General features: G+C 40.5%; 1 protein-coding gene across 4 annotated transcripts in view; it reads left to right on the forward strand.

Annotated features, from left to right (window-relative positions):
• The window catches only part of STK3 (serine/threonine kinase 3), a 248,534-nt gene that overhangs the window by 113,142 nt on the left and 120,434 nt on the right, over positions 1–14,958 (forward strand). For all 4 annotated transcript variants that reach the window (XM_075582648.1, XM_075582650.1, XM_075582647.1 and 1 more), the window contains exon 8: positions 12,036–12,161. In XM_075582648.1, the coding sequence (XP_075438763.1) occupies positions 12,036–12,161 (126 nt within the window). The remainder of the gene's footprint in view (positions 1–12,035; positions 12,162–14,958) is intronic.

Here is a 14,958-nt window from a genome sequence, read left to right on the forward strand (position 1 = left end):
ACTTAGAACTATGCAACTAATTTTGACAGATTTATTATAAATCATTCTTCCTGGTAATGCACAGGTTATTAAGAATTTATATTAGTGTTAGGGACCCTTGAGATGTGGTCTACCGTGCAGTGGCTCAGGGGCTTACAACAATTTGGCCAAAATGTTAAACTAAAAGACCATTTTATTTCATAGTTATCTATACATGTATATTTAGGCTCTGTACCGTGTATAAGTTTTACTGGATGTGCACTGAGGATCTGTCTGTGTTTTATGTTATGTCTCTGGTTTTAGATCTTTTGGTTTAGAAAGCAAACAATGTGTTCTTTACGTTCAACTCTTGTTTGTATGTTGGTTCACATTACACTTGGCTCAGTGCTGTGGACTTTAAGAGTGTTTTTCTAAGTTTTATAGAGTAGTAAAGGTGAATTACAACTATCTGGTATATGGCCTGGTTTATTGTCAATTAGAAATCACTGTTTACTAAAAAGAAGCTGGGCACTTTCTATAAAAGCTATTGAGCATGTTTTAAAGTTCCTCTGCACATTTCAGTAGGCACATTTTTAATGCTCTATGTTTATTAGACAAGGTTACAGCAGCAGGTCCATGAGCCAAGATAAGTCGGGTGCTATGTACATTTATGTCTTTATTTATATAGCGCCATTAATGTACATAGCGCTTCACAGTAGTAATACACGTGACAATCATATAAATAACAGATCATGGGAATTAGTGCTTGAGACATAAATGTAACATTGTGGAAGAGGAGTCCGTGCTTCAAAGAGATTACAGTCAAGTGTGACCCCTAAGCAGTGTGCTTGTGCTACGTGGTGTATGAAAGAACTTCCAACAGTAATATGGAAGGAGGTAGTGGGGCCAGGTTTGGGATGAGATATGAGGAGCTCTGTTTTTGCCATGTTAAGTTTAAGTCGGCGGATGGCCATCCAGGATGATATCGCAGAGAGACATTCAGAAACTTTGGTTTGTACAGCAGGTGTAAGGTCAGAGGTTGAAAAGTACATTTGTGTCGTCAGCATAGAGGTGATATTTAAACCCAAGAGATGTGATTAGGACACCTAGACAAAGTGTGTACAGAGAAAAGAGAAGAGGTCCCAGGACAGAGCCCTGGGGTACCCCCACAGAGAGATCGACGGAGGAGGTGTTAGCAAAAGAGACACTGAAAGTACGATGGGAGAGGTAGGAGGAGATCCAGGATAGAGTGTTGTTATGAATACCAGGAGTATGGAGAATGTGAAGGAGAAAAGGGTGGTCCACGGTGTCGAATGCTGCAGAGAGGTCGAGTCATATGAGCAGAGTGTAATGACCTCTGTCTTTGGCAGCATGGAGGTCATTAGTTATTTTAGTGAGGGCTGTTTCCGTGGAGTGAGCAGTGCGGAAGCCAGATTGTAGAGGGTCTAGGAGAGAATAGGTGTTGAGAAAATGAAGCAAGCGAGAGAATACAAGACGTTCATGGAGTTTAGAGGCAAAAGGCACGAGGGAGACAGGTCGATAGTTAGAAAGACAGCTAGGGTCAAGCTTGCTGCTTTTGAGTAGTGGTATAACTGTTGCATGTTTGAAGGAGGAGGGAAAGGTACCAGAGCAGAAGGAGGAGTTAAAAATGTGTGTGAGCGTTAGGGATTATAGAAGGAGCAAGAGGTTTTAGGAGATGGGAGGGAATGGGGTTAAGAGGGCAGGTGGTAGAGGGAGAAGAGGAGATCAGCAGTGACACATCCTCCTCCGAGACAGCGGAAAAAGAGTCAAGGAAGGCAGGAGGAGAGTTAGGAAGCGGTGAGGGATGGGAGGAGGAAACAGAGGGGATGTTCTGACATATGGATTCCACCTTTTCCTTAAAATTGTCAGCAAAGTCCTTAGGTGAGATGGCAGAAGAAGAAGAGACAGCTGAGAGTGGTCTGAGTAGAGAGTCAAAGACAGAGAAGAGTTGGCGTGGGTTAGACTTGTGTGTGTTGATTAGTGAAGAAAAGTAGGTTTGTTTAGCCTGAGAGAGGGCAGAGTTGAAACAGGACAGCATAAATGTGTAGTGAAGGAAGTTTGCGAGAGTATGAGATTTCCTCCAGAGGTGTTCAGAGGAACGAGTGGAGGAACACAGCATGCGCGTGTGGGAATTTATCCAGGGTCTGGGGTTAGAATGGTGGGGACGGCAGAGAGAAAGCGGGGCATGTTGATCGAGAGAGGAGGATAAGGCAGACTTCTAGTTCCTGACCAGGTTGTCAGGGTCTGGAGTAGAACTGAGAGAGGATAGGGAGGAGCGTAAAGTGGAATCAAAGGCTGGTAGGTTAATAGAGCGCAGGTTTCTGTAAAAACGAGGGGAAGATGGAGAAGGGGAGAAGCGAGAGAGAGAAAATGATGAGGTGATGGTCAGATAGAGGAAAAGGGGAAATGGAGCAATCAGAGAGAGAAGTTTTTCAGGTCTAGGTAGTGGCCATCCTTCTGGGTGCTGGCTGCAGTCAACTGTTGAAGGCCAAACGAAGAGGTTAGAGAGAGAAAGCGGGAAGCCCAAGGGAGAGAGGGATCATCAATGTGGCAGTTGAAGTCCCCAAGGAGAAGAACAGGCGAGTCTGAGGAGAGACAGAAGGAGATCCAGGATTCAAAGTGAGAGAGAAAGACAGAAGGGGGATGAGTAGAGGTAGGTGGGCGATAGATGATTGCCACGTGAACAGGGAGAGGAGAGAAGATCTGGACAGTGTGAGCCTCAAAGGAGGGAAAAGCAAGAGAGGGAGAAATAGGAAGGGTTCGGTAACGGCAGAGAGAGGAGAGGAGGAGCTACACACCTGCCATAGGGGCGCGGAGTGTAGGAGAAAGAAAGGCCACCATAAGAGAGAGCAGCTTCCAGAGCAGAGTCAGACTGAGTGAGACAGTTTTCAGTTATAGCAAAGAGGAGCAGAGTGAGAGAGAAAGAAGTCATGTACAGAGAGGAACTTGTTAGAAAGGGAGTGAGTAATCAGAAATGATGTTGGCACCACCTCTTTCTCTAACAGTTGTTACATGTCCACTGGCTTTTAGGCTTTTCAGTTTCTGTATGAGCTGTCCCACTATTCCACATATATTTTGAGTTGCAATAAAATGACTTTACCTGGTCAGCTCGAAGCTTCGATTTTTTTTCAATGTCTGTTCCATAATTTACAACATGCTTCATATCTCTCTTAATATAGGCCTAATATAGGCCTGATTGTTTACTTTCACTAATGCTTTGCTGTGCAAACGGTATAATACATCAAGGAAACATTCTTGTTTAAAAGGCATAGGAAGCTAAAAAGTTGAGGGTGTGCTCATTTGCATGTCATTACCTAGAATCCTTGTCTGCAGTTTAGTTACATTTAACTTGACATTTAAAAAGTGTTGGGCTGTGGCCCCGGTGTTGGTGCTGCACGCGTGCCTGCCAGGCTGGCGGCGCATGCAGCTGAGATCCCTGGTCTGCGGTGAGCTGCAGGGGGAAAAAACAGGGGGGCATGATGGGGGACGCGGCCATGATTCACCCGGCAGGTTCGTCCTCATTGGCTGAAACGCCTGGGACGTGGCCAGCGCTCCGTCGCAAGTTGTGAGCACAGATTTCATGTCTTCAGAGAAATCTGTGCGCACAACGCTGCGGGCAATGTAGGTAGTGGGCCGCGGCTCTTGTCCGGGCACTGCAGCGGAGACCTAGCCTGAAGCAGGAGGGGAACTGTGCAAGACGTACTGTATACATGCAGTCATCCGTTTCTTATCCATTGTGGGAAAGTTAAAATGCTTAGAAGTGCATTACCACTAGTATTAGGTTAAAGGAGCAATCCATGCAATATACTACATGTGGAGTTTTTTTTTTTTTTTTTTTTGAAGAAATCAATTCTGTAGTATTAGATAATACTATATTAAAAAAAAAACAACGAATTCAACTCTTAATGCCATTTTTTTTTATATACTGAGCATCGTTTGATTTCTATAGCAGGTTTTAGCCCACCTCCCAAGCACTACAAGATCTTTGCAACATTTTCTTGTTTTTGATAATTTGTTACCAATATTCCCAGCAGTTTGAGCAGCAAACTAATAATAGATCATGTTACCTTAGTGATATAATACATTGTAGCTGCTGAGTTGCACTGACTGAAGGATTGATTGATTGATTGATTGATTGAAACTGAAAGGCAGCCATTTAGTGAACCCTGGGAAACAGGATTTTGCTGATCGATCACGGGGGAACGAATCGACGATCAGCAGCTTAGAGAATTCGTTTTCAATAAAGGTAATCAAAGGCTGCATGTATTAAAACAAAAACATTTTTTCTTTAAAGTGCCTCTTGGATTGCCTCGAAGTCTTGGTGACTGCTTATTTATGAAAATACTTAAATTATAAATCATTTCAAATCCAACAAATAATACATTTAGGAGGAGGCTTAAAGAAAATAATGCTTAATAGATTTATATGTATAATGCCAATACATCTGTACAGATGTGTCTAAAAAGCTTCAAATGCATCTTGCACCAGTAATTTAATCCAAGAATATCTACTAGACACGGACTTCAAATCTGCACTACAGATCATGGCAGTTCAATTGGCGTTGTTTATCCCTCAAATAGGGCTAATCCTCTTCCCTCGACCAATAGGAACCAGGCAAAGGAAGATAACGCTCTGGAATCTTAAACTCAGAATAGAGCAAGGGATTTAGAAAACTGTTGTGCATCATTTCTGGTTTCAATAACAACAGACTCCTGGGACCGCTCAGAATAAACTGCTTATTCTTGCAGAAACAGTGGAAAAAGTTGGTTTTAATGTGTTGATGTCAATTAAAACGATGCATGAAGAGCCCTCGCAGCACACCCATCTTTATACTGTATGTCATCTGTATGTATTCATGTGCATAATAAAATAAACTGTTTGCTCTGTGCAGGAACCGCCAAACAGCAACGGGTTTAATCATTCTCCATGCTTAAGCCTCGGTAGTTGCAGAAATGTAGATCTAATATTTACAGTAATTAACATTACATTTTAATGTTTTATTAACAAACATTTATTTTCTGCATTAAACATAGTACAGTTCAATAATTACACAATTCAATCTCAACTTCACTGGGTAAATAATAATAATAATAATAATAATAAAAAAAATAAAAACAAGTAACAATGTCAATTTGTGAAAGGGGTGAAAAGGATTATAATGTTAGCTGTACAATTCCAGTTGCATTTCCACCAGTAATATGTAACTTGGCTGCAAACCCAATTCTGAAATTATTCAGTTGTGTTCTATGGTAGAAAAATATTGATGTAATTTAAATGCCAATATTTCCCAAATGGCAATTTATTTACAATGACATATAATCAAAATGTTAAAGGTTTCTTATAGCATTTCAACTAATGATTTAAAGTGGTCCTTGAAAAGCAAGGTTGACATTACAATAAAAGTACCACGTTTATGGCCACTCTTTGACAGGTGGTGCTATAGAAAGGCACACGGACTTTGACAGTGCAACCTATTTAACCAATTTTCAGTAGCAGCGGCATTCACTGGGAAAGTGGCGGAGTTGCTCAAATAAAGTTAAGTTGTTTGTGTCACTTAAGCACATTGTTGGAGGCAATATCCATTTGGCCATTCTATTGAGGGAACATTGGTGTGGGAGAAACATTTCGGTTCTGTTAACTTTTAGTGTTTGGACTCATTGAAAACTGTGCCCTGTGGGTCCCTTGATGATCACCACTGTTTGCTGCTATGTTTGCGGGGCTGCTTTCTGTCGTCTTGTGGCTTTATCGTGAACCTCAGACCATTTTCGTGGTAAAATCCCCCTACAGCAGAGGTGCTCAACTCCAGTCCTCAAGACCCCCAGACAGGTCAGCTTCTCAGCATATCCCAGCTTCAGCACAGGTGTTGGGCCACCTGTGTTGAAGCAGGGACTTTTTGAGCCACCTGTGCTGAAGCAGGGATATCCTTTAAAACCTGACCCGTTGTGGGGTCTTGAGGACTGAAGTTGAGAAGCCCAGCCTTTCAGCGGCGTTTTATTCATTTTTCAAAGTTGGCGGCACAGGTGATTTCATTAAGGGTGAGTATGCTACTATGTAACTATGTAACTATGTTACATATGCCAACCATAGTTTGGGGTTGGTACCGGTGCGTCATATCATTTTAAGTCGGGCCCATGAGGAATGTTTTGCTGGGTTGGGTTACCAAGGCATTTCTTCATATATGTTGGCGTACAGCCGTTTTCATGATGTCGTACTGTAAGTCTCGGCTTCAGACCTCTCCGTAGAAGAACCTTCATGTTAATGCTTCAAATAGCATTGCAACCTGCAACACAACTACCAATCTTCAGTAGCGTGTTGAAAGTGCACAACTGAACACAAACAGAACCTGCCTCTAAAGTATTCATCTGTTCAAAAACCTTGCAACTTTCTGTGATCTGCTCCTTCAAGCACTAGAAAGCCACTCTTTTATGGCACCGTCATTTTTGTAGCATATCACAATTTTAATCTTCTTCGAGATAACACTCCCCCCCGCCCCCTGCTATTGAATAACGTTTATGAGCTAGTTGCTTGGATATCTGATTTAAGATGGAAGCATTCCAAATGAAATAAATATCAGCTCTCCAAGTGCTGGTATTCACTGATTGCCCAAATGATTAACAGATCCTGGAGCTCGGCCCTGTGAGTGACTTATTCTAGGTCAGTGACATAGAGTGCATGGAATGTATTGAACCAACATGTGAAGGGCAGCTTCGAAGAGTATGGCAAGTGGTTTTGTTTCCTATGTGGAAATTCACAATGGAAAAGGACGTATGCGTGCACTCGATACAAGTCTAGTTATAGGGTAGGGAAGGTTTACCCTCTCCTTGCCCACCATATTAGCCCTCTGTTGAAAGAGGCCTTATAGTGTATTTTAGTATTATTGTGTATTTTAAAGGCACGCAAAAAAAATATAAAAAATACTCCGTCCCAATGACAAGGTATGTTGGGATTGTAGTGGAGTGAAAGCACTCGCCCATGTAACTTCTTTCTTTGTCTTGTAAACATAATTTTTTTTTTTTTTTTTTTAAATTAAGGAAAGGGAGAAAAAGATTGGGTGTTAGATGTGCAATTCTAATTGCATTACCACCGACAAATGTTTAACTTGAATGCAAACCCTATTATGAAATTGTTCTTAAGAATATGGACCAATAAGCCACTGGATCACTAAAGCAAATACTACAAGACCTGTTTCACCAAGGAAGGAGGATGGTAAAATATGCTCCAGTGATTAAGCAATGAGAAAACTGATAATTGTGGAAATTATTTACAACCCATACAAATATTTTATTAAGGTTGTGTAGTATAAGAAATATGCGACTTCACAATAAATTGTGTGATCAAACTGATGAAACATATTTTTTTTATTACAAGAAAAGAGGAAAAGCAGGTTGGCATTTACCAGCATCCTAGAGGTTCATTTTATAAATGCATAAAGTGTGTTGGCCGTTGGCAAGTTTCAGAGGCGTTTGAAGTGGTCAAACATTAATACAACTGGAAATAGATGTTTACTTTTAATGAACATTTCTTCTTGCAGCCAGTATACTGTATAAGATTACACATGTGAATGCGTATATGGCATCTAAAACAAACAAATTGTATTCTAATTGGGTTTAAAGATATTTTCAGAATGACTCAAATTAAGCTCTTTCCTTGTTTATAGAAGATATGATCTTTTGGTTTCCCCCTGTTGCCTGATTCAGATTTCAAAAACGCAAGCTTAAAGTCATGGAGTGCAGATTTGGTGAAATAATCAGTAGAAAGGGCTACTTGCATGCGGTCACTAATTTATCCTGTCAGACTGTTATATATATATATATATTTTGCATGTCATTTCCCAGAATCCCTTGCTGCAGTGGAAGCACTGTATGCCAGGTGATAATGGCGAAAAGCAGGGTCGCAGACCTGTCTAAGACATGTGAATGTGCTCACAAGTAATATTTTTATATGATATATATATATATATATATATAACACTCCCCCCCGTAAATTATATATATATATATATATATATATATACTGAGTTAAGTTATGGTGAGTAAAAAAAGTGACAAAAACCCTCCACAGGAAAGCAAATATGCAAATATAGCTGTATGCTCATCTGCATGTCTTAGGCAGGTCTGCAACCCCGCCTTTCCCCATTATCACCCAGCATACAGCACTTCCACTGCAGCAAGGGATTCTGGGAAATGACATGCAAATGAGCACACAGTGTCACTTTTTGCCTCAATAACCATTTTTAACATGGTTCCCTATAGGCTTAAGCTTGCTGCATGGTCACAGCTTTGAGCACAGCCAGGGTTAAGGTGCATACCCAGAAAACCACCCACAGACAGCTGTTTCAACCTTGATGGGTCTCATCAGTGTGGGGTTGATTTTACTGGGATGCAAGAGAGGCTTATGGGATAGGCCAAACCATAATACTGAGTTAAGTTATGGTGAGTAAAAAAAGTGACAAAAACCCTCCACAGGAAAGCAAATATGCAAATATAGCTGTATGCTCATCTGCATGTCTTAGGCAGGTCTGCAACCCCGCCTTTCCCCATTATCACCCAGCATACAGCACTTCCACTGCAGCAAGGGATTCTGGGAAATGACATGCAAATGAGCACACAGTGTCACTTTTTGCCTCAATAACCATTTTTAACATGGTTCCCTATAGGCTTAAGCTTGCTGCATGGTCACAGCTTTGAGCACAGCCAGGGTTAAGGTGCATACCCAGAAAACCACCCACAGACAGCTGTTTCAACCTTGATGGGTCTCATCAGTGTGGGGTTGATTTTACTGGGATGCAAGAGAGGCTTATGGGATAGGCCAAACCATAATACTGAGTTAAGTTATGGTGAGTAAAAAAAGTGACAAAAACCCTCCACAGGAAAGCAAATATGCAAATATAGCTGTATGCTCATCTGCATGTCTTAGGCAGGTCTGCAACCCCGCCTTTCCCCATTATCACCCAGCATACAGCACTTCCACTGCAGCAAGGGATTCTGGGAAATGACATGCAAATGAGCACACAGTGTCACTTTTTGCCTCAATAACCATTTTTAACATGGTTCCCTATAGGCTTAAGCTTGCTGCATGGTCACAGCTTTGAGCACAGCCAGGGTTAAGTAAAATCAACCCCACACTGATGAGACCCATCAAGGTTGAAACAGCTGTCTGTGGGTGGTTTTCTGGGTATGCACCTTAACCCTGGCTGTGCTCAAAGCTGTGACCATGCAGCAAGCTTAAGCCTATAGGGAACCATGTTAAAAATGGTTATTGAGGCAAAAAGTGACACTGTGTGCTCATTTGCATGTCATTTCCCAGAATCCCTTGCTGCAGTGGAAGTGCTGTATGCTGGGTGATAATGGGGAAAGGCGGGGTTGCAGACCTGCCTAAGACATGCAGATGAGCATACAGCTATATTTGCATATATATATATATATATATATAATTTTTTTTTTTTTTTTTTCTGTTGAAAATAAGTAACGGGATGTTTGTTTTAAGATGTCATACAATCACCAGCCTGCATAGTTGCTACCTACTGCACATTTCCTTTGTGCGATTATTGGATTTATTCAATTAAACGTTTTCTGCCTTTGTGACCCGCAGTATATATTTGGGATTTGTTATTTTAAAACAAACTATTTTATCTTGGACATATTCTTGTTAACCATGTGTAGATTATACATAAATAAATGGATTGCAGAAGTGGAGTCGCACAGAGCGGCACAGTGCGTGTGACTGGTGGATGCCGCCTTGTATCCATCATTACAGGCTGAGCCTCAATCCAATAGAACATGCCGTGTTCTGGACATTGCTTAAAGGGGCAGTCTCACTTCTCTCTCAGTAAAAATACTTGTAAATGTCTCAACACGTGTCATTTATTAGACTAGCTGAAGGAACCCACAGTTGCGTGGGAATTCTAACACACTAATGTCATCTTCTCACCCCCTTCTCTCTTCTCTCGCCCCCCCCCCTCATATCTCTGCTTCCCCTAATCTCTCTCCCTCCCATCACTTTCCTTTAATACCTTATGATGTCCCCAATTTTTTTCACCTCTCTCTCCTTCTCCAGCATTCGTACGTTCTTCTCACGCGCCAACTGACTTCCTCTCTCTTTCTTTCTTTCTCTGCTTTCGGTGTAAACTTTTACAGCTGCAGCGGCCGTTATTCGAACACTTCACGCGTTGTATACCTCGGAATACCCATGTCATGGCGCGTGATTTCTTCCAACCGTACCGCCTTAAGACGCGAGTGCAGAAAATGGCATTTTAGTGTTCTGGTTTTTAAACACCTGAAATTGTCACAGTAGCACAGTACTGTACACATTACAATTCATTCATTTCTGTCACGGATATGAAACAGAATCCATGAAATTCAAACAAAGCGTACACGATAAACACGTGTGCCTGGTGTGATCGGCAGTGTGAATGCCGCGTGGAATACAGCAGCGCACACGAAAACGGCTCCGTGAAATGTTCGAATAACGGCCGCTGCATCTGTAGCTATCTGATTCTCCTAATCTGCCACCAGGCTATATGCATTATAATGTCACCAGTATGTCGTCACGTGCCAGATACATCACCAACCCGTTACAACACCCAGTGGCTGACTTGCTTAGAGAAATTGTAATCATTCATAGAATTAAAAATAGAATATCCAATTGTTTCCAAACCAAAAAACCCGCTCCTTGATGTCAGGAACCATCATGCAACATTTTGTTACAATATCTTAAGAGGTGTCCAACCTCATAGCGAACTGCCAAACAACGTTCCAAAATATATAGTAGATCTATAAGCCTACATAAAGTCAATATGGAACATTTTTTGTTACTTGGAAAGTTATGGAAGTTTTTCTTTTCAGCTGGGACATTTTAAAATCACCACTCCAATCCCTCCTCTACCTCCCCATCAGAGAACTGAGCAACAGCAAAACGATTTCTCCACGGTGTGGTTGTACACATTACTCGAAAATATTTATAGGTTGTCTTTTTCCAGTCAAGCAAATTTAACACCTAAAACATGCACTGCCATTAATGCTATGCAATGTATACTTACAAGGTACAGCCCCTTCTAGGACCAATGGAAATCATGGCAAGAACATGTTGAATGAGTTAAATCTAGGTGATAAAGAAAAGTTAATTTATTTTTTTAATCAAACACCTACAAATGTGTGGTAAAATAGTCATTGGATATGGAGATATACATATACTTGATGTTGTATATGCGTATATGGAAATGGTATATAATGTATGATGTAAAATTTTTGTTATGAAAAATAAAGAAGAATGGTATACAAAAAAAAATGTAAATACGATTGAGTTTGTAAACTCGGGAGCGAAGACATGGACTTGATTTGATTACCTCTGTCTATTCCATTTGGTGTGATATACATGTAGACTAAATAAGAGTTTGCATAGACAAAGCCCCCTCTCCTATTCCTTATCTTTATTAACCCTTTAACAGGGACAAGGTGGACTAGAGGTTTTGCAAACACTTGATTCACGTGCTCTCTTATTCAGATGCTCTGATGAAAGGAAAATTCTTAATTTCCAAAGAAACCAAAACGGCCCCACGTTTGCATTACATTTGTTTAAGGAAGACAATTACATGAAGTTGTTTTTCAAATGTTTTTTTGAAAACCAACAGAACTGTACCTTTAGAGGTGAATCTGAGAAGGTTAATCAGAACCAGTATAATATCGCACCTCTGACGAAGACTCCTGTCCTCTTCTTCTTTAACTCTTCCTCTCTCTGTGGAATTCGCTCTTGGGTTTGTTGAACTTCTAATAATTGTTGTTGTTGTTTAGCCCAAACAATGAGGCACATAGTATTTTCAGGCATGTCGAGTCTCTGCCGCAATCACATTTTTGGTGCTTGAAGCACAGGAAGATAAAGGGAATTGCTCAAGATCACAAGGCGCTGACACTGGTTATAATGTTAAAATGCATTTACCTGCTTCAAAAGCAGTGTTCTTGTCACTAAACTATTCCGCCATTCATCTTTTGGCGAATTTATATTTTTACTGCCATTTTTAATTGAACTCTGTTTTATTCTTATGTTCTTTTCCCCCCTAGCATACCTTTATCAAAAATGCTAAACCTGTGTCCATTTTGAGAGACCTCATCACAGAAGCAATGGATATCAAGGCAAAAAGACACGAGGAGCAGCAGAGAGAACTAGAAGAGGAAGATGAAAATTCGGTATGTCTTTATTGTACAATTATTTTATGTGAAATGTTAATGAGAAGGGGTTGAATGCTGTGTTGTTGTATCTGTTCACTCCATATTGACGTGATACTGACCTACATGACCTGCCCTTCTCTAGGTAGGACGTAGAAGTGCTAGAAAAGGAATATATATATATATTATATTATATCTGCTTTGTTTCTCTGGCGTTCAGCCTGCAGCCCCGGCATGCTTCTCCACTTCCCACTCGTTGTGCCACTCTGGCTACGCTCCCTCTCTTCACCAATTTTTGGCCATTTCAGTCTGTCAGTGCTACAAATGGTAGCTGATACCCTGTCCTATGCTCAGTCCACCTCTAATGTCGCAACGCATTTTGCCTAAGTAAGCGTCTTCAGGCTGATGAATCCTAGTTCCATATATAGAACCAGAAAAGAAAGCAAATCTTAAGAGACAAGATTCACAGAAACTCCATAACGGGGCACTTAGGGCGGGTAAAAAAAACACACAAAATGTATTCAATATGCAATTAATGGTCAAACAAACAAGACAAAAGTGATACAAATATTAAAAAAAAACATATATAAGTAGACCGGCTCCAATGTGCTAAAGTAAAAAACCAGTAATGCCAGGAAAAAAGTATGGTAGGATACCAAGAAGTGTCACATAATAGCACAGTACCCACTAGACAGAAAAAGTACCCCAGAAGGAGCAAAGGGTACTGGAACCTCACAGTTAAACCTCACAGTAAATCCTTAAGGTCCAGGAGAGGCCTCTCCTGAAAATTGGGATATTTGTCAGACTAGTTCGATAAAGGCACGGGTACCCCTCAGATCAAGGTAGATGTAAATACATATGTAAGAGTGTTTAGCAAAAACAATGCCTAGTAAACCCTGGTGGAAAGTAGCAATTGCAGATAGATACAAACAGTAATAAATGTAGCTACTAAGTAAGGAATCAAATACTGGGAGAAAATAGTAAATGCTGCTGCAAAGACATTAGCAGTAATAAGCAGTAATAAACAAGGGTGGATACAAGGAAGCATGTATCAAGAAATGTGTAACGCCCCATGCTTATACAGACCACTCTTGTAGATATGCTGAATCAAATAGATACTGTTCAGCATGAATCCAAACTGCAGCACTTCCTCACAGAATAAGTGGTGCTTAGTGCCACTAGCTGAGTAAATGGGGGTCCTCGCTGTGATGTCTGTTGGAAGCCAGCAAAACTCTAGGCAAGCTCCTGCTTGCTTTTAGACCTCTTTTCAATATTGGTGTGGCTACCGTCCCCTTATATTAATACATGGCTTTGGCCTTCTTTTTTAATGTCTTTATAGCAGCAATTCCTCTAAAACACAAAGTAACCAATCTTTAGTGTATTCTGTAGTCAGCTGTTGACTCCCCCCTCATAAACCTTATTTTCTTCCAGTGTTTAGACCTGTTTTTTTTATTTCACTTGCTTCAGAGGCTACTAAGGAAACCTCTGTTTATCTAATACGTGTGAATAACAGCGGCTTTATTACAATCCAGCAACTCCAATGGCAAGATTTAAAAAAAGAACATTTCTATTGAGCAGAGAGAATTGTTACTTTAAATAGCACCAGTATTTCCTCTTAAGGCTACTCATGGACTGTTGTAATACCAAGAGGAAGTAGTTACTGTATAAACCTCATTATGCAGACATCTTGCTTGGAACGATATCCCAGGGTTTTAAAACAAGACGTCAAGAACGATGTACCCTTCCTCATCTGAAGCACTTAAGGACTACAAATTAGCCTCTATGTAAATTCATTCACAGACCAGTACCGCTCGCCCTGAGGAAGTGAGCACACTAATAAAGTCTTAAAATATATGTTCTGTTTGCCTGCATAAAAAAAGCATCACCTATTTAAAGTGCATCTCAAAGAAGAACTTCTGCTTTGCAACATAAACTGACCTTAATATGTTGTGCTAAGACTTAAAACACAAAACAGAATGACCTTGTTCTTTAAGGTAATAAATATTTGGACATGTTCCCTGCAAGCTGTCATGAACTTGCATTTGGATTGTGGTACATTCCACCGCACAGCTGCTTGACCTCTGAATCAATATTGTATCCAAAAAAAATGTAAATTCTCAGAGAAGGGGCCGGTCATATTTAGTATGCTTAAACCAACATTTAAACTTTCAGATCGGGATTACCCCCCTATAGAATACTCTGCTTGCCGTTTTTCAGCTAATTGAAAAAATCTGTGTACTTACCTCAGCACCTATCAAAACATGTCAGCCTGTCAGAAGAAGTTTCCATCGTGCAACTCAAACCAATAATATGTTTTAAATCCATCTAGAGAAATAGCCTGTTTTTGATGATATCCTGTGTCGTTCAGAACAGGACAGTGTTAGAGGTGACTGAATAACAAAGCCCAGAGTAGCACAGTGAAAGTATTTGAACACGCTCCTTATTGAATACTCCCTGCAGTGCAATGTATTACTGTAACAACTATGGAGAGTTCACACACATTATTCCTGCAACTCACTCTGACAATCTACCTGTGTCTCTACAGTTCTGGAGTTTAATCACATGACCGATATAAGAATAGAACTTTGTGTTTTTTCCATTGGGAAATCTTAATGCTGCGGTGGTCATTCAGATGTGAACATTACGTGGAATCCGGCTGTGTGTGTTACAGCTATTTTATTATGCCGGGAAAGAACGTACTGTATAGTAAAAAGTCAAATATCCCAAAATACTTCCCTACTTCATTGCAGCCAAGAATTCGTTGAAGGGTTTCACAATGCGTTTTAAACCCTCACAGTAGTGGAAACGTTATTTATTA

Source organism: Ascaphus truei, chromosome 2, assembly GCF_040206685.1.
Source record: "Ascaphus truei isolate aAscTru1 chromosome 2, aAscTru1.hap1, whole genome shotgun sequence".
Taxonomy (NCBI): Eukaryota; Metazoa; Chordata; class Amphibia; order Anura; family Ascaphidae; genus Ascaphus; species Ascaphus truei.